This window comes from Apteryx rowi, unplaced genomic scaffold (assembly GCF_003343035.1).
Source record: "Apteryx rowi isolate R43461 unplaced genomic scaffold, aptRow1 scaffold_32, whole genome shotgun sequence".
NCBI lineage: Eukaryota > Metazoa > Chordata > Aves > Apterygiformes > Apterygidae > Apteryx > Apteryx rowi.
In genome coordinates this window covers 58,653-84,027 of record NW_020449641.1, presented here as the reverse complement: position 1 = coordinate 84,027, position 25,375 = coordinate 58,653, and the positions used below count along the sequence as shown (strand labels likewise).

General features: G+C 35.9%; 1 protein-coding gene across 4 annotated transcripts; it reads left to right on the top strand.

The window, feature by feature from the left end:
- Window positions 1-443: 443 nt before the first annotated feature.
- On the top strand, window positions 444-25,375 carry MCCC1 (methylcrotonoyl-CoA carboxylase 1). Of its 4 annotated transcripts, none has more exons than XM_026070947.1 (19): window positions 444-539; window positions 1,350-1,396; window positions 2,410-2,549; window positions 2,987-3,082; window positions 3,226-3,347; window positions 4,378-4,525; window positions 5,413-5,534; window positions 6,691-6,802; window positions 7,132-7,213; window positions 8,099-8,226; window positions 10,511-10,694; window positions 11,185-11,294; window positions 12,531-12,747; window positions 13,783-13,869; window positions 14,455-14,504; window positions 16,811-16,948; window positions 18,422-18,529; window positions 19,795-19,866; window positions 21,411-23,042. In XM_026070947.1, exons 3-19 carry the CDS (start codon window positions 2,469-2,471, stop codon window positions 21,528-21,530), a joined length of 1,977 nt encoding a protein of 658 aa, XP_025926732.1. In that variant the 5' UTR covers window positions 444-539; window positions 1,350-1,396; window positions 2,410-2,468; the 3' UTR covers window positions 21,531-23,042. The 4 variants fall into 4 exon arrangements, 3 of the variants coding, with proteins under 3 accessions (XP_025926732.1, XP_025926730.1, XP_025926731.1); XM_026070945.1 differs by lacking the exon at window positions 444-539 and adding an exon at window positions 23,158-25,375 and having other exon boundaries at window positions 1,356-1,396; window positions 21,411-21,542; XM_026070946.1 differs by lacking the exons at window positions 444-539; window positions 16,811-16,948 and having other exon boundaries at window positions 1,356-1,396.

The following is a 25,375-nucleotide window of genomic DNA, read 5'->3' as shown; positions in this document are numbered from 1 at the left end:
CCCCCCCTCCGGCGGCGCGTGCCGCGACCGGCGGTTAACGGCAGCCGGCGGTTAACGGCAGCCGTCCGGGCCTGGCGCGGGGGGAGGTCTCCTAAACCGGAGCCCGGCTGTCCCGAGGGAAGGGGGAAGCGGCTGCGCTGGGCCGCCGCCCGGCCCCGTTGCTCGGCGGCGCGCTGGAGGGGGACGGGGAGGGGGCAGCGCTCACGAGCACCGCAGGGCACCGTCGTGCTGGGGGCGCGGCTGGCGGGCCGAGCGCGGAGCGGTGCGTGCGGTGGCATGCACGTAAGCGAGCCCTTGGCTCTTCTGTGGTAGAGCCGGCGTGTGCCCGGTCAGGAAAGATGTGCGCGTTTTGTAAAGTGACGGGTGGGATTCCTGTCGGCATCCCCTGTGGATAGAGAGAGCAGAAAAGTACCCTGCGCCAAGCATAGTTAAGAGCAGAGAGTCTATAAACCGTCCCGGGTGCTCGGGATCTTACGCCCATCACCGACTACCCGCTGCAGCCACAGCCCCTCAGCTCTGCGTCTAATCCCGTGCAGAAGGTATTAGTGACCAAGGCAGTCGTTTATTTTGACTAAAGCAGTTTAGGAAATGTTATCCTCATTATCGAAGCTGAACTTTTGAGATTTGGTCATGGGGTGTTGACACCTGGCTGGTGCAAGGATGTCTTGCAACTTTTTCTCTCATACAGTTTAAGAAGTACTGGGTTTGAGCCAAGGTTCAGAAGTTGATTTATATGTTAATTAAAACAGTTTCAAGTTACTTTTAAAATTTCTTCTGGCCACTTAGCTTTCTGTACCTGATTTCTTTAGTACTTTTTAGTCTTTTTTGACATTTAACTTTTCCAGATTTCCAAAATTCTTCATAGCTCTTCTTTCTCAATATATTTTACATCCTTTCACCTTGTAGCCTTTCTGTATATAATCAGCTACTACATTCTGTGTAATCTTTTCTGTTTTGTGTTTGTTCCACTCAGATTTCCTGTCTTCTTTCCTGAATACTTTGAAGGCAATTGCTTTCTCTGTAATAAATGTCAGAATGTCAGGCGTTGGCTGTTCTCTCTACTAAAAGATAAAAAAAAAAAAAGCGCGTATTCCCATTTGAATGCTTCTCAGAGAAAAAAAGGGGCAATTTGTTGTTCCTATTATGTCTAAAATGCAAACCCTTTTAAGGAGAAGCTTGATACAGTTTGATACACCTTCTGTGTTGTATCTGGTGTGTCCTATAATTGTATCAAATACTTCAGAACTGTATTAGTACTGTGTTTCTTTTGCCTGAAAATAGTAGTTCAGTTACACCTTCATAATATACTCTCTGGTTTGTAACAATTCTGTGTGTTTATAATCATACAGACGATGGAACCCAGGACAAAGATTTGTGAAATGTGCTTCAACAATAGGTATGAAACTTCTTTAGCTTTTAGGTTTAATTGCTTGTGCAATGTGGTTGTTTTCACAATTAGTTTTAGATCATTGGTTCTAGGAAAAGCTATAGCTTTCTTTTCAATAAATACTCAATATTTATGTAGTTTTCCAAAATAGTAGTTTGTACCTGACTTAACAGAAGTCACCTTTAACGCATAAGGAAGATTTTGAATAATTTCCTCTATCATATTTAGCCATACTCAACTTGCATGAAAATTACTTATTTTTGTGATGTTTTCCACTGAGACCCTTTGTGATAGAAAGGTGATAATGTTCTTGTGAGAACTGTTTTTAAGTGTAGTAGTATTTAAATGATATGTGAAATAAGGTAATACTTAGTAAGGTGATTTAAACTAATCCTATTGTCATATGTTCTGAAAAGATACATTTTATAATTCGGAGATATATTACCATTTTGTAGGTTAGTTTTAACCTCTTCAGTTTTGCCTGTGATGCATTTATCCTTATATTTCTATCATGTTTAATTGCTGTCATAATACTTACAGAACTTGTAAGTCACTGTTAAAAAAAAAAGATAAAATACCTTTATTCCTTGTTATTTCTTTGTGACTGTGTGTCAGTGGGGAATAAGTGTTTGTTGCATAAATGAGAATAACTTATGATCTTTTTAGGGTTTTTAATTGTTTTGCAGTGAGTCTAGAAAGTACACAGTTAAAATATGTGCATCATATTTTATATTTCAGTGGTGTTTTAGGATTAGAGTTTATTTCTTGGACTCCAGAAAAAAGCAAATGACTTAATTTAAACATGCTTCTGCATAGTGACTCTAAGCAAAAAGCTCCCAAGACTAGCATGGAGAGGGTTTTGTGTGAGGCTTGTGTTTTTTTCATTATTGAAAGATGCACATAAAATAAACACTACAAATGATGAAAAAGAAATCTGAATTCTAAAATTTGCTTTATTTCCAGGAATATATTTAAGGATATATTTATTTTTAAAAAATGCTCCAATTCATTCTTTTAAACAGGAAGTCACAACATAGAGAAGATCCTGATTGCAAACCGAGGAGAAATTGCATGCAGAGTGATGCGAACAGCAAGGAAAATGGGTGTGAAGTCTGTAGCAGTTTATAGTGAAGCAGACAGAAATTCCATGCATGTAGCAATGGTGAAGTATATTCATTAAAAGTTTGTGATTGGTTCTGCAAACATTTCAGTTTGTTATTAGCATTCATTCTCAATAGTAGAAAAGAAGTGCACTAATGCAGTTTGTTTTCTCTATAGTTACCATCAAGTTTTCCTAGAGTCAGTGAAAAATGTGCTTAGTCTCTGTCTTAATACCTGTCAACAATACAGAAAGTGCAGAAAAGTTTGATTTTCTAAACTCCAGAGTAGCCTTTGAGGGTTAGCTGATGGACTGATTTTTTAGGAAGAAAGTCAGAGTTTGGTTCATCCAGTAGAGTCTCTACATGAAGAGAGGCAACGATTTAAACTGTTGCATGTTAGCAGTTGGTTAAATAGTAAAATGAGCTTAGAAATTGAAGTTTAAAATTGCTATATAGTGTCTAATAAATGGTCTGTGGTACTGTTTTTCTTCTGTAACAGGCAGATGAAGCATACTGCATTGGTCCAGCACCCTCACAGCAGAGTTACTTGGCCATGGAGAAAATAATGCAGGTGGCCAGGGTCTCAGCAGCACAGGTAAGTAGACCATGGCCTTAAATCTTCTTCATTTTTACCCATCGTATTTCCATTTCATGTTTCCACTAGCATTCTAGTGACGTTTCAGGGTTTTCTAAGCTAAACTAATATACAAATAGGCTGGTAACCTTATTCTATTTTAGGCCGTTCATCCAGGTTATGGTTTCCTCTCAGAAAACACAGAGTTTGCAGAGTTGTGCAAGCAAGAGGGAATCATCTTCATAGGTCCGCCTTCATCTGCTATCAGAGATATGGGTATTAAGAGGTATCTGTTTTCTGATTTGTTGCTTGGTTATATAATTTACAGTTTGGCAAAGCTAATTTTGTTACTAAATGACCATTTTCTCCATAATTATTTTATTCCTTCAATTTTTATTGTCATTTATTTTTATTGCATCCTTTAAAGGAATAAGCTCCACATTTATGGTTGTGGGCTTCCTATAAACATGGGAACAATCAAGATTGTTCAGTTACTAGGGTTTTAGTAATTACACACCTAATTGAATCTAGTTATCCAGTTGGATTGTGGCCTTGCAGTGTTATGTGGATAAAGGTTCATCAATCAGGTTGGATCTCTTACATATTGGTCCCAAATGAATCAGAAGAACAGTGGAAGAGAAGATACTGCAGCAGAGATTATTGTGACTGATGTAAAATGGTGTTGATAGGTTTTGTTCATCACAGAGGATCGTAGTTACTTAGATCAAAGAAATGTTTCCAGGGCATGAAGTGTAAATCAAGAATATGGAAATAAGCTTATTACTAAAACATGAACTGTGTAATACTAATTTCATAGAATTAATTTTTTTATCACTTACTAATGTGAGGATAAATTACCTCTGTAAATTAACTAGTTTTACATGCATATTTGATGTTATTGCTATGTGTTTGGGTGCTTTATGTGTGATGTGAATCCAGATACAGTTTGTATCACAGGAAGAGTTTTGCCTTTGCACAACTTTAAATACAGTTTTGGCAGGATGCAGTGTTGTAATTTGAAAATGTTAGGTTTTGGCCTCTCGATTTCTCCATAAATGTGGGCCAGAAGGTGGGAAAGAATGGTAAGGCTGGAATTGGCTAAAACTTTTACCTGGAGGGTTTAGAGAAATGATATTCCTATCTAGAGCATTTAACTAATTACAGTCAAATTCTACCAAACCCACTTAGTAAGTAGTTCCTTTGAAGTCAGTGGGACTTCTTATATGACAGCAATTAACAATGGGAGCATTTGCAGATTTGGAGCTTAGTAAGAAAAATATTATTGTTATTCTAAACATAAAACTATTCTGTCAAAGCACTTCCAAAGCTATAATGTCTGCTGCTGGCGTTCCTGTTGTTGAAGGTTATCATGGAGAAGATCAATCAGATGAATGTCTGAAAGACCATGCCAAAAGAATAGGATATCCAGTAATGATTAAAGCTGTTCGCGGAGGTGGAGGAAAGGTAAAGGAACTAATGCAAATCTGTTTATCACATGGTATAAAGTTGTTATGCCTCAGCTTCTACTAACTGAATAGTGTAAAAAAAATCTCTGAAAACAAGGAAACTGGAGAATTACTTTTGGTTAAAATTAATTATTAATAAAATAAATAATAACAAATAAAACTATTAATAAAATAATGACCAGTACAGCACTCTGAAATCTCATTTCATCTATTGTGCAGTCCAGTGCCAAATATGTAGCTGGTATAAACTAGTATTGTTTACTTAAATGGATTTCCAGTAATTTACATAAGCAGAAAATTTGTCCTATAGATTTATTTGGGTGAAATTAAGTGAGTTTAAGTAGTTACTTAATGATAGCTTCTGTTGTGACTTTTTCATTAGCAGTAGTAAATGTTGCATAAGAAATTATTAACTAATCAGTAACTAATTTAGTTAAATAACCAGTTTCTAGACACCTTTTAATGTATGGTGAATTCCCTGTCTAAATCTGATTTTACTCTGATATAAGTTTGTATAAAAATGACATGGTAGAGAATTCTGGTTATTTCCCAAATAGGTATGTTTATTTTGTAAGGAAATCAGTTTTTCTTTGCTGGTCTTGGAAAATTTCTATGAGGTTCAAGAATCATATTGAATTTTTTACTCAGCTGTATCAATGGAATCACAATAACCTTTTATTGTAGTTTTAATGGCACTTTCAGTGGGACTTAATAGGATTATCTTGTTGGAAGTTGATATGCGATTTTGCTAATGGTTAAGAAAGAAGGGAAATATGTTATTGTTAAGCACATCTCCTGTTTTATCACACACCTGTTTGCATGCAACAGGGATTTTTATTGTGTACCATATTGTTAGGGATTTAGATCTTATTTTTTGTTCTGCAGGGCATGAGAATTGCTCATTCAGCAAAGGAGTTTCTGGACCAGCTAGAATCAGCTAGGAGAGAAGCAAAGAAGTCTTTCAATGATGATGCAATGCTGATAGAGAAATTTGTAGACAATCCAAGGTGAGAAATAGATATTTTTCTATAAATGGTGTAATGTTTATTATTATATTGTTTAATTAAAAATAGATATTTCAAAAGAAGGATGAAAATGATTCTTATATGTTTTAATTGCATTGTGGCATATATTAATGAATAAGAATTGCTTATTCTATGAGATATTGAATTTATTATAGTGACTTTGTTTTGAATGATTAGAATTAAAATACAAGTGTTCTGGAAACATGGCAGTAACATTTAATGATGTTGCTATAGAGTATGTTCCAAGTATTTTGTACTGTGTTAGGTTATGACATCAACGTTCCTGCTTGGTAAACCTTCCAAATTTACTTTCTATGCAGAAAGAATCACTTTATAATGCTTTAATTACACACCTGTGAATCAGTAGGTCATGGTGCCTTCAAATGTCCTAAACTATTTAGTAGATTTTTCCTCTATCTTGATATATTAAACAGAAGTGATAGTCTTTTGGCATAGGTCTGTCTGATATTTTTTTCCACCTGTCTTTCTTGCAGTATCACTTTAAAGAGACCATTCATTAGACTGAAACTAGGGACCTGCTTATGCTGACAATCGGGCATGGGAAAATCTCACCAATTTCTTGGAGAATTTCTTTCACCAGCAATCAGATTATCTGAATAGTGACAAATTATTGTTAATCTTATATATAGAAAGAACTTCTGCCACCTAGTAGTTGTCTTCTGAAATAGTATGTTGAAATAAATGAAATGCTGCCTCTTGTGAATTTCTACACTTACAGTAAATTATGGAAGAAAATATCATCAGTCATGACCAAATAATAGCAACTTTTTACTTGTATTATAATGAAATAACTAATAGAGAGGTAACAGCCTTTAAACATGTGTCTAGTTTGTTTATTTTTGACCCATGATGTTTCACTACAGTGATCGGAGTTTAGAATCCTACTTCATTTAGAAGATTTAGGGAGTCTAATACAGTTGAAATCCTGCCGATTGGTGTTAGTAACCTCATTTCTACATTTTTGACTGTTCGAAGGCAGATACTTAAACCCATAAGAAATCCTATTGAAGTCTTACAGGACTGTGTGCAAATTTAAAACTCTGGGTGAAGTCAGTCACAGAATTGGGGCTTCAGTGATCCTCTGAAATACATTGATACATTTGTTATTATGAAACAGGCATGTTGAAGTCCAAGTATTTGGTGACCAGCATGGCAATGCAGTCTACTTGTTTGAAAGAGACTGCAGCGTGCAAAGAAGACATCAGAAAATCATTGAAGAGGCACCAGGGGTAAGCAGAAAGTTCTTACAGTCTTTTTTAAAAACTGACATATTTTTAGATTTATTGCTTACCCCCATCTGATTTATCTAGTGGCATTTATTACTTGATTTATAAATCTCAGTAGCTGTTTTAATTTTGTTCCAGAAAATGTTCTAACTAAAAATAATGTCTTCATTTAGGAAAATGATTGTCAGAAAAATTATGTAGATTTCAAACATGATATTGATAAGGATTTTACTACAGTTTCTAAACATCACAAAATACTCATATTTGTAGTAAGTCTGCTATCACTAAAATTTGAAATAATTTGTAATCTTTTGTAATTATTATATTTTCAGCCAGGAATTAATCCTGAAGTTCGAAAGAGACTTGGAGAAGCTGCTGTCAAAGCAGCTAAAGCAGTGAATTATGTGGGAGCAGGTAAGTCTGGAGGTATGGCTGTTCCAGAGCCATCCTCTTAGCTTAATAAGACTTTGAGGCTCAAGGCAAATGGCATGTGGTTGTTCTAGAATATGACACATATTCCAGAATTTTTTGAGGCTTAAGTGAGTAATTGCATAGTTTATTCTGATTTAATGGCAAAATTTAAACTAGCATACCTGGTCTGAGCTCAACAGATGAATATAAAGAAAATATTTTTAGAACAGATCATTGAATCAACTAGATTTTTATTGGAAAGTGAATATTATGAATGCAAATAAGTTTGAGCAAAGCAAAGCAAAATCATTTCTCTTTCCTACAAAGAATAAAACATGATGTTCAGAGGAAAGACATTTTAAATACTTCATCTGTGAAGTCCACGGTATTCCCCAGATTAAAAAAAAACAAAAACAAAAAACCCCCTCGCTGCTATAATTATTTGTTACTTCTTTTTTTTTTTTTCTTACTGTTTTCTTTGGATATGTATTTTAAATACGTATAGCATTTAAGTATTTTTAATGGTCTTGAAGCACTTTTTACAGCTCTACTGAAATTCAGCTGTTACTCTAGGGGAGAATGGTTGTTCAACAGCACAGAATATGTAAACGTGCAAGGAAACAACCCTTCTGTTTTTAGATCTCAGTTGTGTAACCCTTTAAGATAATTTGCATAGAATGTAATGAAATTCAGTGTATCTGTTTTAGAAATAATGTTGTACTAACATCCGATTCCATGATTTCTGACAGTTAGCTGTTTTAGACCTACTGCTTGATGCATTAACACAGCTCTCTAGTTCTGTGCAAGCATCTTTCAAAACTACAAATCACTAAGTGTCTTATGTCCTTCTCCCCAAAAAACCTTGTTTCCTCTTATTAAATACTTCAGGAACAGTGGAATTTATTATGGATTCCCAACATAATTTTTACTTCATGGAGATGAATACCAGACTGCAAGTGGAGCACCCAGTTACGGAGATGATCACTGGAACAGACTTGGTGGAATGGCAGCTTAGGGTAAGTGGTAATTAATTTTACATGTAGAATCCCTCTTCTCTGGTGAGTAGTATTCTTTGATACTGTCTATGGGAGACCAGATTTATTTTCAGGTGCTTATCTCCCATTCAACTAACCGGGTACAGTTTCCATTGCTCCACAGGAAAATCTTCTTACCCTGTTTGATTGAGGAGTATTACGGAGATGCTCTGAATTCCAACAGAGACTTCCTCTGTTTGTGAGGAGGAAAAATTTGTTTTCCATATGTTTATCCAGGTTATAGAGAATGTGGGAAGTGGGAGGAGTAGGATCCTGATTTTCTCCTTGCCATTCTGAACAATTTTTTTGTTATCTCTAATTTAAATGTGTAGTATATCTCTGGCCCAAAAATAAATTCCTGGATCAGACCAGAGGAGAAAAACTCTTCGCAGGAGCATGTGTTTGGTGTTCTACCAGTATATTAGCATTCCAAAATAAATGTATAGTTGTGTGCACTGGAAACAGGCTATTTCCTCACACACCCAATATGCACAGAGTTTACTCACATGTCTGAAGGATAACAGGAAGTTTCAGACCTCAGGGAACTAGAAATTAAAAAACCAATTCTGGTTAGATAAATCTAGAAACGATGAGTACAGCACATAGTGAGCTTAAGTAGATAGGGTGGCGGAGTGTTTAGTGTAACCAGAAAAGAAAACTGAACTGGCAAAAGCACAGGAAGAGCTTGTGGATTGCTGATCTGGGAATGGAAGTTGAGCATTGATGAGTGCTGAGTTGGAGCAGGGTTCAAACAATACTGGAAGAAAGAGAAAGAATGTGGAAAGGTTCGAAGGTCGTGACATGTGGCTTATTATGAGTCATAATATGTAGAAAAGGCTGTCTTTATCAATCCTCTGAGAGATGATTTTTGTGAACCTGTGTAGTACTACTTTGTCTTTGAGAAGTTATATTCTGCTGTCTGTGTTGAAATCCACAGTCCAGTGGCAGAAGGCAGCGTATGGAAAACTCCTGCTGCTTCAAAAAAGAATGGAATTTTGCTACTAATGTTCAGTGAGAGCTTGTATTTCCTTGTGTAGATGGGAATTATGTTGCTTCTTAGTAAAAGATCTCCTCTCTGTGCTTAATTGCAGCAGGCTTCTTATTATTTTGTTCCTAAAAGTCATCTTTTTTAATCTCCAACTGGTGTGTTGTTAGTCATATTTTTGTATTTGTAATCTGAATTCCTTTGAGGAATAAAATGATTATTACTTACCTATTAAAACTCCTTGAATTGTTAGAAATCCCATTTGAGAAACTTTCCCTTAAATCTGTACAGATCCCAGAGTACATGAAATAATCAACAACATCGTTGATCAGGCTTTTACTTAAACATTTAATTATTTTTAATAAAATCAGTACAAAGAAATTAAAATATTTTCCATATGCTTTAGCTGTGTGAAATACTAGAAGGTCAGTTTTACAGTAATAATCCAAAATCCTTTGGCAGGTGACTCTCAGAAAAAAGGAAGGAGTAACTTCAGAATTAGTTGTTTATGACTTACCACTTCTTTCTCCTAGCTTTTTCTTAATGTGCTTTCTAGCTGTTCATGTCTAAAAGATCTTTAAATCTTCTATGATATGTTGACACTCCTTGTTAAATATTGCTCTTAGATAACAAGAGAGTGTACTGCCCTAGAATTCAGATTGCTGTCACAAATTCTAATATCTTAAATACAATAGCTGATTTCTTTCTTGTGAACTGAGTCTCTAGAGTTCTTATACAGAAAGTCAGTGCTTGCACAAACCACTTCTTTGACATAGGGAATAAAGACAATTGCTAGGAAACTGTTGTTTTACCTAGAAACAATCTTAATTTTGTTACAAAGCCATAGGTTTTTCTTGCTTGAGTTTGCAGCTCTTCTATCTCTGAATGATTGCTGTTCCAAAACATAAGACAAAGTGGTCTTGAAATTGTTCATTTTGTTCAAGCATAGTGTTGCAGTCTAACTACTGCTTCTTGATTGCATTGATTCAGGTACCAAGACAATCATGTTGTCTGATTTGATATTCTTTTTATTCTTTGAATTGCTGTGTTTTATAAAGTTTGCAGTTGTTTCTTCTGCTAAATAGTAGTAAACAGTATGGTGTGCCTGTCTCCGGAAATGTGTGTGTGTATGTAAATGTACACATACACATGTATCTTTATATATGTTGTGTGTGGTATTTGAGGACAGAGAGGGGAAGGGAATGTGTATATAATACCCAAGTGTTTGTATCCAAATGGAAAATATTGATCCTGCATTAAAGAAAAAAATACTGTTTTCAGGTTGCAGCAGGAGAGAAGGTTCCTCTAATGCAGGAGGAGATTCTGCTCCGAGGCCACGCATTTGAAGCGAGGATATATGCTGAAGACCCTAACAATAACTTTATGCCAGGGGCTGGACCACTGTTGCACTTATCCACCCCACCACCTGATAGTTTCACCAGGATAGAGACTGGAGTTAGACAAGGTAAAATTGAGGACAGCAGTGTAATTGAAAATATTTAATGTCAAAAGTTTTTCTTTTTAAGCATTTCCTTCTTTGGCATAAATAACAGTTTGCCCCACAGGATGTTGTCATAAATACAAATTTCTACAGAATTATTCTTCCTTATGATTTTTCATGTACTTTGGTCAATCACTGAATATTTTATTTACCTCTTTCTATCCAGATTGTCCATTGGTTATGCTGATTATATTCCCATCATAGTTTACCAGTCCTGCAATTTTGATTGTGACAAAGTACTCAAATTTCAGTAATTTTTTCTCTGTAAAAGTCTATACTGAGATTGGTCTTAGAATCGAAATGCTGGGTCACAAGTGCAAGATGAATTTTCTTTAAGGACATGCAGAGACCTGGCTGTTAATTGCAACAGAATTTACTGCCATATGCTGAGCGATGCTATGTGTACCAACTTTCAGAAGATACATGTCTTAGAAATTTTCTTTTTATGTTTTAGGTGATGAGGTTTCTGTCCATTATGATCCAATGATTGCAAAGTTAGTTGTTTGGGCTGAGGATCGTCAAGCAGCACTGAGAAAGTTGCGATACAGTTTGCACCAATATAATGTAAGTAGAAGGAACCCAGTATGATTTCAAATCCATTACATCTTGAACTAACAACAAACTAATAAAATACTACAATAAAGCAAAAGTGGTTTCAGAGAGGAGGCCTGTGTTGTCACTACAACTGTGGATTCATTTCTCGTTTGCTGAGGCTATATTTTTCCTAATATGCAAACCATTTTCATCAGTGGAGTGAGTAGAGATGAGTGAAGTTCTGTTTTACACCTGGATTTTTCTTAAATTTGCCACATCTTAAATTGCGACTGGAACTTTGTAAAGCAGTAATTTTAAATGTCGAAATATTAAACAATAGTCTGAGCTTTCTCAAAGTTAAAGGAGTTTGCACGTGGAACTCATGTCAGACTGTGTGGTTATAATTTCTGGTGTTCAGAAGGATTAGATTTTAGAATATACATGTGGTAAAGAAAGACGGAGAATTTTTAATGCTATCAGTTATTGTTAAGAAGTGTCCCTTTTCCCCCATGAAAATTACAGGTACTGTATCTGTTTTCAAAACCAGAATTCAGAAGGTTTGACTTGATGTCAAACTAAATATTATTCACTATGTAATTTATTTTTAAATCAACAACATAAGGATGACTGAGTTGGTGAAAATGTTTGGCCCGCTATTTTTTTAGCTAAAATTTAAGATTACTGCAAGTGAAAGAGATAACTCGGGGGGGGGGGGGGAAGCAGGGAATTCTGTTTTAGTATTTCAGTCAATAAATGTTGGCAGCACAGTACAGTTAATCAGTTTCACTGCTTTCTCTAAAATAGCCAGTTATATTTTCCTGTTCTTTCTTTGATTAGATATTTAGAACTACAGGAAATACATAGAATCTAGTAAATTTATAAAAGTCATCTTTGTTACTATTAAAAGATCAGGTTTGGTTTCTGAAACTATTTTAGCTTTTTTTAGAAACATGTTCTTTGCATATTGGGAATATTCTTTTAAATACTCAGAACAGGATTTTCCAAAGGAATTTTTTCTTAAATCACTTCCCATTGCTAGTGCTTCTTCTGAGAAAGGAGTGTTTGTTTTGTTTGTTTGTTTTTAATAAGAGCAGTGACTTCTTAGGTAATGAAACATACCAATTGAATTAATTACATTTTCTTGGTAAACTGTGTTTTGCTGATGCTTTTTTAAGAAAGATTCATTCATGTATCAGTTGAAGAGAAATGCATGTATTCATTCATAACTTCATTTCAGTTTGGTAATATGCTTCTTTTTCTTGACAGATTGTAGGATTAAACACTAATATTGATTTCTTACTGAGCCTCTCGGGACACCCGCAGTTTGAGGCTGGAAACGTGCACACTAATTTCATTCCTCAACACCACGATGAACTGTTTCCAGCCAAAAAGGCAACCCCGCATGAAGTTGTGTGTCAGGCAGCTCTAGGACTCATACTGAAAGAGAAAATGGTAACAGATGCTTTTAGAGATCAGTCAGGTGGTAAGGATCATTCTTATTTTCCTTTGTTGTGTTTTGCTTGTGTGTGGATGAGGCAGTGTGGTGAGCTCATGTACCATTATTTAATTTGTATACTCTGTCTTTGTCTTACTTTGTTCTTGCTCAGGGTTCTGTGTTCTAGCATCTGGCTGATATTCACAGGCAGGGCAGACTACAATTCTTGTTAAGAGACAGATACTGAATATATCACCACTGTAATGTACAGAGTACTTCCCTTGATAGAGAGTCAGTATCCAAAAGATCTTGGGATCCAAGTTCTTCATCTGTGTCACTGTGTCCTCTTCTGCTCTTCAAGCACAAACAGGGACTGTTGGTTACGGTTATTCCTACAGTTGATCCAAGGCCGTCAGAATTAAAAATGACTCAGCTAGGGCTGGGAGAGGCAGTAGGGTTTAATGGAGTGAACAGAACTCCAGGAGCTGAAAATTCTTGAGTTCTAATACTGTAATTTTTGAATATACTAAAAATCACAAGGATATGATTCATAACTTACTGAAACAAATGGAAAGACTCTAAATTTAAAAGAGGTTTCTGTGTTACTCTTTTCCAAGTCTGAGTGTTCATGCCTCTTCAAAGGAGGATACTTATAATGATGTGTGTGAGGGTTAAAAGTATAAGGTGTTAATATCTAGACCAATGGGGAATGTGATTGCTGTTAACAAAAGTTTCATACAAATCTAATGTATGCTGCCAACAACCTTGTTAATTTTGTTTCTTCTTCCGCTTTGACTATCCTGGAAACATGGAAAACTGGGATTGGAGAGAATCCCATACATCAGGAAGCCCGCCCATACCCTTGCTTTAAGAGAGGATAAATTAATTGGGCAATATCTGATAGCTGTATATCTTTTCCATTCTCAAAAACAGCAAGCAAAGGAAAAGGCATCAACCTTCCCAGGCAGCCTGTTGCCATGCTAATGGTAGGGATAGGACTGTGACTTTTATGGTGTAAGTCCTAAGTGTTGTGTTTTGTCCAAACAGAACAAAAGTAACATGTCCATATATTTTGTGTTTTAGACAAATTCTCACCATTTGCATCCAGCAGTGGTAGAAGAATAAATATATTGTATTCTAGAAAACTGTCTCTTCTGGATGGGGAAAACAGTAAGTGAATAACTAAGAGTGCGAGAGGGGAGGGAAATACTTGATGGACAAAGTTATTTCAATTGATGTATGAAAATTCAGGCTAAGAAATAGCAAATAGAAGCAATATGAGTTTTATGCAATTTAAGCTGGGAAGGAAAAGTTGCATGGTTATTTATTAAATCCATGCCCTTAGGTCTTGAGGAAGTATAAACCAAATGAAAATGTCAGTAATCATGTTCATCATCTAAATGTGGTTGAGTTTTTAGAAGTGCCATCAGCTTTTTTTTGACTTCTCTTTGATGTGGAAAAGTTCAGCACTTTTTCCCATCAAGAATCTGTTTTCTGTCCAGATAACTTAATATTGATTTCAGAGCATAACTTCAGATGTTCAGCTTTGGAAAAAATGTGGTCTAAAAGTCAGTACTAGCTGTCACAAATCTGCAGTGTCCACTAGGCTAATCTGAGAATAATTGTTCTTGTCTTAGTATTGGGAGGTCTCTTTTTATCAAAAAAGATATTCAGAATATTGTTTATATGTCGTTATTCCCTAGGTCCTGTAATTACATCTACTTATACATATATATATTTTGTTTTATTGAACAGTTGTGGATGTAACTGTAAATTACAATCAAGAAGGGTCATACAACATGCAGGTATAAATCCTTTTTTTTTCCCCAGATATTTTGTTAGATAAAAGTAGAGTCAGTTTCTGGTAGACTTCTGTTGGTATCAACTGTTACTAAGGTTGCTTGCTAATCACCAGTATAAGATTCTATTTTTGGTTTACTTGCAGGCGTGGCAGACTTTAATAGTCTAGCCTGAAATTATCTGTGCTGGATGCTGGATTGGGTGGAAGATTTGCTAAAATGCTTCTGAAACTAAGGCTAAGAAAAGCATTTGCTTTTCTGGTGTTTAAAGTTCTGACTCTGTTTTCCCTTCTGTAAACTTGCTTTTATAAAACCTTGGAGGTTATATAAAACCTTGGAGGTTAGATTTAAATCAACATTTAAAAAGACTTTTTCCACAGGACTCCTGCTTTATTCTGTGCATGAGATGAACCTGCTGTGGGATAAATAAAAGCTCTGTGGAGCGCTGTCTGTAAGATAATACTTTTTCTTTGATGACAGAAATTGGAAACTGTTTACCAAATGTGATAAGGAATGATCAGAACAGTAGAGTGTTATGGTTCAATAATTGAATGCTGCTTGGTAGAATTGGCTTCCCTCTCTGCACTATAGAGGGCCTACAGGATACTAGTCAAGATACTTAAATATAGGGTGGGTTGGGCCTTTTTTTGTTTGTTTTGTTTTGTTTTTCTGGTAGTCTCTAGCTGTGTGGCTTATAGGAGTTCTGTTTTGCTGAGTATTGAATATATCCCGTGTACCACCTGGAGTCAAATAGGATCTCCTAATGGATTATGTCTTCAATTTGGCACACAAAATGATTGAATGCTTAATCTCTCTGCATTTCCATTTCTTGTTTCTAAAATTCAGAAAATGGGCATTATGAGAATAAGTCAATATTTGTGAAGTGCTTAGACTCTACAGAGACGAGCTTAGTGGAAAAATACTGAGTATAACCGCATATCAGATAACTCAGACCCTTATACCCCTATTTTTGCTGAATACTCATATAATCCACATCCCTCAAATAATTCCTAGGTTATTTTAATGTATTGATTATATATGTAATGCTGGAGAGCTTTACATTTTATGTTTATCCCATATAGTTAATGTCAGCAAAAAAAGAAAAAGAGGCTGGAAGGAATGTAAAGTTGGGGCCTTCTGGGGAGGGGGAAGTGCAGCTTGGGAGAATGTAGACTCCCAGGGAGGAAGGAAGAATGGGAGCTGAGATGAGATGGAGAGAAGCACAGAATCCTGTGTGCTTCAGGAGCTGATAAAGAGGAGGAGGAAGGTGCCTTGCGAGTGCTACAAAACCTGCCTTGAGGCCCATCACCTAGAGCAGCTTGCTGGGCCATGGAACCAGCAAGCGCTCCCAGTGCCGCCCAGGGTACTGACCTGACTTATACCCCTGCTCAGCCCACTGATAAACCAAAGGATATTTTCTCAGGGATCAGTTTCAGAGCAGCAGTATCCATTCAGTGCGCTCGATAAGGCCTTTGTTCAGTGGAAAAAGTAATATGTGACTGTATAAATAAAGACTGAATTTAATCTCTACACGTAGCATTCCTAAAGATTAGCAAGTCTCTAATTCTATGCTCAGTGATGTCAAACTTATAACTAAAAGCATTAGTTAAATGTAACGCACTGGATATTCTTGCTGTCCTTGTATTCTGAATTTGCTGCAGAGGTGCAATTTAAACTGACTTAGATGAAAAGCTTACCTACAAAAAACAACCTATTTGGTCTTTCTTTTGTTGTTTTGGTGTCTAATTGACACTGCCTGCTTCCATTACTGATCTCCTCTGCTCCTTTGTAGGTGTACTGAATATATTGTAGTGTTTGTATTATAAGCTTCCAGGAGTGAGGAACTTACCTGTCTTTTGGAAAGCATTGTGGAAACCTGCCTCACTTACCATGTGAGGTAAATAGTATGGATATTTCAGTTTGAGCAAAGTCGAGACATTAGGACAAGTTAAAAATACTAGATCCTGGTGGCATCACTTACAGGCTATTCTGATTTTTTTTCTTCTTGAGAAATACCATACCCTTGTATTTTGCTGAGTACTATTGCATGGTTTATGATAAAAAATTGTCCTGCGAGAGCATATTAGCTGATCCTCTCATCTGACTGCATTGGATACTGAACACATTCTGTTATTTGAAAAATAAAGGATACGTAAGATTTAGAAAGATTTTTTTTTTATAATTTTAATTCCAGAATTATCTATGAAGAATCACAGGTTGAGAGAGTATACTGTAAAGCCTAACTTCTGGTTTATTGTATTACACTTCATGAAGGGTTAGGCTTTGTCCTTACAAAAGCTTTTAATTTTCAGATTAAAGATAAAACGTTCCTGATTTCTGGAGATATCTTCAATGAAGGTGATTCTGTTTACTTGAGGTCTTCAGTAAACGGAACAGTTTGTAAGTCCAAATTGGTCATTTTGGACAACACCATTTATCTCTTCACTCCGGTAAAGATCCTTTTTTTATTATCACAAGTGTAAAATCCCAGCTAAGCATAGTTTTACCAGTCTAAATGAACAATACAAATTGCAAGGGAGTGTAAAAGAATCATAATTTCAAGAATCATATTTTTTTATAGTGGTGCATAATGTTGTTGGATTTATAACTATAATTAGAGGTTGTTGCTTATGATCTGTGAGTGAGTGATTACCTGTGCAATGATAAAATGCAATTATCTGAATCAAAGGAGTTATAGCTAATATTGTTGGGGGGACCCCCCCATATTAAAATGGTCACATATCTGAGGTTGTCTTAGAATAGTAGCAATAATTTGCAATTGAAAAGTATTTGAAGATGCTTGTAACGCTGATACTTTTATTTCGGTATATTTCATTTTTAAAATTAAATGATAAGAGAGAAATCAAGATGAGTCTGAAGGAGGGTAACTTCAGCTAATATTAGAAAATTGGAATTACAAGTTACTGTGGTATTATCTGCATTGCGTTAGTAATGACATTTGAAAGAGGAGGTACCCTAATTTGCATGATTAAGCTGGTAATTTTTTATTGCAGTAAAAAAATTACAGGGGCTTAAAGTAACTCAATAATATATATAATCTAAAATATAAATAAGTAAATAAATTATTCTGTATTTAATTTTAATAATTAACCTCTATCTCTGAGCCACTTAAGACTTTCAGCAGCAGGCAGTGAAAACTTTGCTGCTCCAATGATGAGGCAAAATAACTCATGCTGGAATAGCAAAGTTCAGTTTTCCTGTGGTATCAAAGTGGAGTCTGAGGTGAGGGATCTGGAATAAATCACAGGAGCCTTAGGGTAGGAGGTGGGGGAGAATGAGTCTCCAGGAGCTCTGGGTAGCAACTCTGAGAGGAATTAGGGGATTTTGGAAGAATGAGAATTTCTCCCTAAGCTTAGCACTGAATCCATTTTACTGTGGATTATGGAACATTCTCCATATTGACAGTGGTTGGTGATGAAGATGCTGGTCTCGTCCCCACTTACTGCAGCTGCCTGCCCACCCTTTCCTTGGGCAAACAGCCTTTACTCGTTTTCTAAAACCTTCTGTATTGTTGCCATGTGGATAGGGAAGGTGTGGGTTTGGAACAAAGATCCATGTGGATCCTCCTTTTTCCACAGGGGAAGTTGCTTTCTCGCTGATACTTCAGCAGCAGCAGACCTAGCTTTTGAGGACTTTGACACTGGCAAGGAAGTCAGCGTGCCCACAGTCCTTTTGCTGCCCTGGCCCCCGTAGTCTGCCACCTTAGACAACTGACTTGTTTGCCTCTGCATAAAGCTGGGCCTGTTCTGTCCGTGTATGTCAGTGTGTGTATTAGTGATATTATTTCATGTTGTTAATTCAGGCATCTTCTTTTTTCTTTTTTCTTTTTCTTTTTTTTTTCTTTTTTTTTTTTTTTTTTTTTTTTTTTTTTTTTTTTTTTTTTTTTTTTTTTTTTTTTGTAGGAAGGTAGCACTCAGATTGGCCTTCCTGTCCCCAAGTACTTATCTGCGGTGAGTTCAGTGGGAATGCAAGGTGGTGCCGTAGCACCCATGACTGGCACAATTGAAAAGGTAATTATAATGATATGAGTAGGAAAATGAATTCTCCGACATATACCCAAGTCCAGTCTTCCAACACAGGTGCTGTATTGCCAGGAAAGAGTCAGGGCTAAACATGTCAGTTGTGTGTGGCTCCTCCCAACTGAAAAAATCCCCGTTTAGTCTGCTTTTCAGTAGCCGTGCAAGAGTGTTTCAGGCATCTAGTATCCTTTCCGAGAGCTCAGAAAAATCTGAGTATTTAACTAATCCTACCATTTGAATAAATTTGTTTCTTCATTGTAATTACTTTCTAAGCCAAAGGTCCCTGAAGTGTTATACAGGCTGTTTGACCCACGTCATCCAACCAGAAGAATGAGATGACGAGTGCACCTGCCAAAAAATGTTAAGCTCAGAAATGCCTTTTCTGTTCAGCTCTGTTTTGTTGTTTCAGAGAAGAAAGGCCCAGAAGTATAAAGAGGGATATAAATGGAATTTAGGCATATAAATACATGGTCCAAACGTGCCTTAAATTCAGCTTCTGGGCAGTCTCAATCCAGTGGTAGTTTAGTTTAAGATGCATAAAACAATCTGTTAAATGGGAACCAAAACCCAGGGTCCCCTTTTTCACTTTCCAGATAATGCACTTCCAATACTCAGTTCAGCAGTCATATTCCCTCTTGTTAATTTTCTTTTCCTTTAGCTCAGCAAGTGTTGTGCATTTTTCCATACTGTGGAAAAATTTCAACAGAAGGGAGATTTCCAGGATAGTTTGGTGGTTTGAGAATTGTCCTAGAGATAAAAGAGCGTGAACTCTTTCAGAGGGAGGAATACGTTGAATGTAGATCTCCTACATCCTGAGTGAACGCCCTAACTCAGGGTTACTGCAGAAATAATAAATGTCTCCAGCAATCTTTTCTCTGTTTTAAAATCAACTTTAGTGACTGACTCCAGGAAGAGGTTCTGGACTTTCTCTCTCAAAATAGAAGCTCTTAAGCCAGAAAGGCTGGGATATACCTTGTCTTTTAGTGTTTTGTCTTTGATACATAAATGGCTTCCTGCTCATTTTGCTAGCTGTTACTGAACCTTTTTCTACAGCCTCTGCCTCCCCCTGAGTATTATCTAGGAAACTCAGATACCCAACTCAACATAATAAAGTGATTATGAGGTTTTGCAAAACCACAGTCACTCAGTAGATCCAACCAGAGACCTTTGCCTCTTGTGCTAATAAAGATCCATATGATGATTTTTAATGGTACAGACATACATGATTTTCCCCCTGTTTTTGCTTGCCTTCGTAGGTGTTCGTGAAAGCAGGGGATAAGGTTCAGATTGGAGACCCTCTAATGGTTATGATAGCTATGAAAATGGAGGTGAGTGACATATAAAAGATTTTAATTACAGAGAAAATAAAAATATGGTGATACTTCAATCAGTTTCAGTGGAATCGAAGTTTGGTGCAGATTCTGGCTTGAATAGCTGTCAGTATTGCTTTGTATGCTGTGAAACGAATGTTGGGTCTGACTAGATTTTAGAGGATTACATTTGCTGTTACTTTATTAATAAAGGATGTTTGTATAATCTGTGCTGTTCTTCAGATGTTTTAACATTCATTTGGCTAGCTTTGCAAATCCTTCTGTTCCCTCCCAAGGAGCTAATAATCCTTTCTTTTTTCTAACACCGCTTAGGCATATTTCTTGGTTTCTCTCTGTGCTATAAACATATTATTTTAATGCCTGCAGTTACTTCATGCAGAAACTTAGCTAATGGTGACTCTGTAAATATGCCCAGGATTTTCTTGTTTATAATGTGTTGATTATTATTTACATAAAGTTTTACCAAGAGTAAACTAAAGATGCTTTGTAATTGACCCCGTGGCATTCAGTGGAATAGCATTTTGGCCATTATATCATCTGTTACGTTGCTTGACATTGGCTAAAATTGTTTGGTATAGTTTCTGTAGCCCGTACTGATTGGGTTTGGGTTTATTCATTTATTTTACAACTCAATTTGCGGTAGTAGAATTATGGTTGTTGAGAAAATATGCTTTTCCCTATCATGGTCTTTTATAAATTAAACTAAAGTTACATGAAATCCAATATCTGTGCACTAAGAAAAGAATTCCAAATTATTTGAGATTGTGTGGTAAATGTTTGTGCCTCTCCAGCTGATGTCTCAGACTGACGTTACCTGTGTGGTTCACAGGGTTTTTTCAGTGCTATTTTAAATATAAAATGTAAAATTTCAAAAACAGTTTCTTATTTAAATGAATCCTTGCTAAGATATGAGCAATTAGTATCTGTTATTAAATGTTTTGATGTTAAAGTAACCCTCTAGAAAATTATCTAGAAACAAAACTTTGATGGAAAACTGACCTGATGTAATAACAAGTAGGCCAGTTTGGACATTAGAGTGTAAACATACTATTCCTTCAGTGTCACTAATAGCTGTATTTGTATTTCAACTGGATTTTGCCTAAATCTGTTTGAAAAAGATTCCTCTTGGCCAGCAGACAAAAATGTCTGTAGTAAATGTGCAGATTTCTCTTAAGGGAACAGATCTGTTATATGATTAACATATTGGACTGAAACTGTATTGTTTTTGGCTGATATCTAGTACATTAACAAAAGTATCAGTGAAGTAAAATAACATTCATGCTTCAAAATGTATCATTAAATAGCATTTTTGTCCCCAGTATATTTATAAAAATAAATATTGATCAGGAAATATAATTTGAAAAAGGACAAGGGTAGCATTTTTAGAAGGCTTAAAATAAATATACATGTGTTGGAGGAAGTGATTAAGTGTGTTTTGTTTTAATTGCACCAAAAGGTAATATTAGCATTTACTGTAGGAAAAAAAAAAAGAGGACTGTACAAATATTCTGTTGGTTCACTATTGATCTGTTCATATGCAGCATACCATAAGGACTCCAAAGGCAGGAGTGATAAAAAAGGTTAATTTCCAAGAAGGTGCCCAAGCCAACAGACATGCTCCTCTAGTTGAATTTGTGGATGAAGAGTCTGAGTCAAAATAAGATTCAAGGAAGGTACATTTTACTTTTTCTACTTTGCTGATTTTTTCTAAGGAGAAGGTGTCTTCATGTTTTCAGCAAACTGTTTTGTAGAGTGGATTGGGGAATGGTTTCCTCTGCAATCCCTGAATAGTATGACTGTAAATTGGGCTAACTTTGCTGAAATACTGGATATCAGTATCCTGAAATCATGTGTATATAACTAATGGACCTACATGATTGTTATTGAATAGTTATGTTTGCCTGTGTAAAGGTATTGGACTGGAAAATGATGTTGACCTCTGTAAGGACTGTAATTTACAGAGGGTGAGGGGTCCTTTTGCCTACTTTTTCATTCACAGCTGCTTTTTTTTTTCTCTGAGATGTGAGAACATTGATTGAAGAGAGATCTGAAAGATGACAACTATTTTATGAATTCGTTTCTCAGGCAAAATTCCTGTTTGTGGCTTGTCATTTTGCTTGAATAAGGAATTCAGAGTAGTTCCTTAGCCCGTGATCCCTCTAAGTCACTGTCTTTTGGTGCTTCTATTTTCCCATTTACCTCAGCTAGTAGTGAAAAATCTGTATTTCAGCAATTATTTTAAAATACTTTGAAATATCTGATAAAAAGCATTCTAAAAATGCATATTTGCATTTGCTACACTAATCAAAGTTGGAACATGACTGTTTTCCAAAAAGAGCACTTGATCTTTAAAGACGAAGTAGTAGCACAGAAGAACAATAATCTTATTTAATGATTAAAATGTGTGCCAAAATAAGAGACCGACTTCAAGATTCACATTATTTTTTTCATATTATTCATCTTCCAATATGTTGTTTATTGGCCGGAATGAATTATACCATGTCTTTATAACAACATGAAATATGACTAAGAATAGTTACTGTTTCTTTTGTATCTGCAATCTTGCAGAAGGGAAAAGGGGCCTTTTTTTTGATATGCAAAGGTAATATTAGTCAGACACAGCATATTGATTGTTTATCATAAATTTATTTTAACTTGTTCAAAAAGCACCTCAAAAATACAGGAAAAGGGAAGGAAAAACGCATGCTTTAATTGTTACTAACTTGCAAAATCTTTTCATTATTGTGAAGTTCTGCTTGTCATATGAACTTTTGGTACACTGATTTAAGACCTTAGGAGGTTTTGTAGCATGGTTTATACTGCAGACAGGAAAAGATATAGATGCTACAGTGATCCCAATCGTGTAGATACATCTGTGCAAATGGATCTGTATACTTCTCTGAAATCCTATTTCAGAATCAATATACAATGTCATGGGGAATTCTCTAATCTGATTCTGTAACTGTGCAACCTTGCCTGCAATGCAGACAAAAAGTGTAAAAATATAATGGGTCTGTATGGTCTGTATATTAAAAATAGAGTAAAACTTTTCAACTTTTCTTATAGTCCAGTGGCCACCTAACAAAAAAAAGTACAACCCCGGGATCACCTTGTAGAGTGTTGCCACAGTGATTTTTATTCACAACCAAATAAAAATTAAGCTTAACTTTGAATGTTTGTTTTCATTTTTCTCCATTTTGTTCTTTCCTTGGTTGCTTATGTGAAAATGTTTATGTATGAGAGGGCTTCAAGCAGCTATTTTGCATATCATCTTCTGATATCTTGCAGACCACAATCTGCAGATCACAATTAGGAAGCACTAACCTAGCCAGTCATAGTCCATTTCACTGCAGGTAAGTTTAATGGCTTGCTTTATCTAAATATTGGATCTGCATCCAAAATATGAAGTCAGTGCTGAAGACAGACAACAGTTTGGCATTTAAAATTTGTTTTTTCTACTTGGCATTGTTGTCTTCCTAAATCTATCATAGTATGTACGCTGAATCTGTAGCAAAACACTGAACCGCATAGTAGGGGGTTCTCTGCCCACTAAATCTGCACAGCTTGCTCCATGCAACCAATGGAAAAGAGCGTGTTCCTTGGAAGCTGACAAAATGTCTGGGTTGGGAATGAAGGGGGACAAACATTTTGTCAGTTTTAGAAGTTTTCTCTGACTTCTGAAAATTAGCTGTTAATTTTTTCTCCCTCTGTAAGTTTCCCCCGAGAGAGAATTTTGAGCTTTCAGGTAGCGGTTTTGATTATTTCAGAATTTATGCCCTTAGCAAATCTCTTGCAGCAGTCAGTCACTGTCAGAATTTGAACATTTGAAATGTTGTGCTGCAGTGCAACTTGACTGAACTGTTAGAGATGCACAAAGAACTGTTAAAGATAGATTCTTCTTGTAATCCAGAAGTTTAATTTACAAAATATTCAGAAAATTTCTCTCTATTACAAATGTGAGATGTGAAACATTTCCTTGTGTTATAAATGTGATTGAAAAGAGGCGTATGAGAATAAAATAGCAGTAACTAAATTGTTGAATGCAGTACAGCCAGTGGTAAAGTGAGGAAGAAAACCATGGGTAAATTGTGATATTCTAGTACTTGAGCTAAAAGGACAATCTCTGCCAGCTATTAGTTATCAATATTCCTTTGCAAATAATGCTGCAGTTCTGATACAAGACTCATAGATACTATAGAAACAATGAATCTGAAGTGATTCTGACTGTAATGATATAGTCTGACACTGCGAGAGGAGAGAGGGGACTGGATCATGGGATATGTAGTTTAGCCACAAATGATAGCCTATAGGAAAGAACGAGGGCGTTAGTGTTTCAAACTATGACTTCCATGAGACAGCATCATGGAGCCTGAATTCATGCTGAATTAACGATTAGGACATAGGGAGCGGAAAGCAGGAGAGCAGGATGGTATTCTCATTTCAGCCGCTGACTCACCAGGCCTTCAGGCAAGTCACTTAATGGATGTTTGCCTTCGTTTCCCTCTATGTAATGAGGATAATGGTACTCAAAGCACTGGAAAGTTTGTGGATACAAAGTTTTATAAATAATTCTTTTCCATGCTTACTGGTAAAATTGTAATTTAAGATATAGATTTTATTATTGTTTGTAAGGCTATAATCTTTTGTATTTTATACAATAAAAATCCAGGCCAATGAATTGTAAAAATAAACAAGAGTGATTCTAAGGCGTATTGAGTCCTTTGTCTGAATGGTCGTAACTACGGGGTTACCAGAAAATCCTAAATCTTGTCTTCAAGGTGATTAAAAAATAAATACTCAAGTATTTTGGCAGAGACCTTTAAAATTCAGTCAGTGGCAGGGAAAACAAGAAAACTGATCTGAGCAGAGTCTTCTTTTATTAAGCACCTCATACCCATTTTAAAGGGCATATTAACCAGGGCACATATCACAGCTATATTAATTTCTGTTGATTATTTTTCTCTTGTCAGCTCAGGAATTATTTGACTGTGTCCTATCTGTTCTGTCTGTAAAAAGCTCAACAATGCTCTGCATAATGTGTTTATTGGAACACTCAGTAGCAATGGATTATGGTCTAAATATATAGCTTTCTACCAAACATCATATGTTTTCAACAGATATCTAAACTGCTTGTATAATCATGTTCAAAATTGTGGATTTGTACACATGGATGATTCACAGCCAAATGTCACTTAATATTTTTATGATACTGGGGCATAGCCTTCTGCGTAAGAATTTCATTTGGAAAGTAGTACGTACTACTGAGTGTTGTCCTGGAGAATGTGGAGGAAGTTGAATGTTGAGTTTAATCATGGTGAGTGTCACTTCTATTTAAAAGAAAACATCAATATTGCAGAATTTCATAATGCAAACCTTTGCATTTATTCCTATGTGGACTGATTGTATTTCATGAAATAAAAGAGCTTGGCTTCTAAAAGCAGTAAGGTATCTTTTATGAGATATTTGATGTTAGGTTGAAAACTGTTGATTATATGATGAATCTACT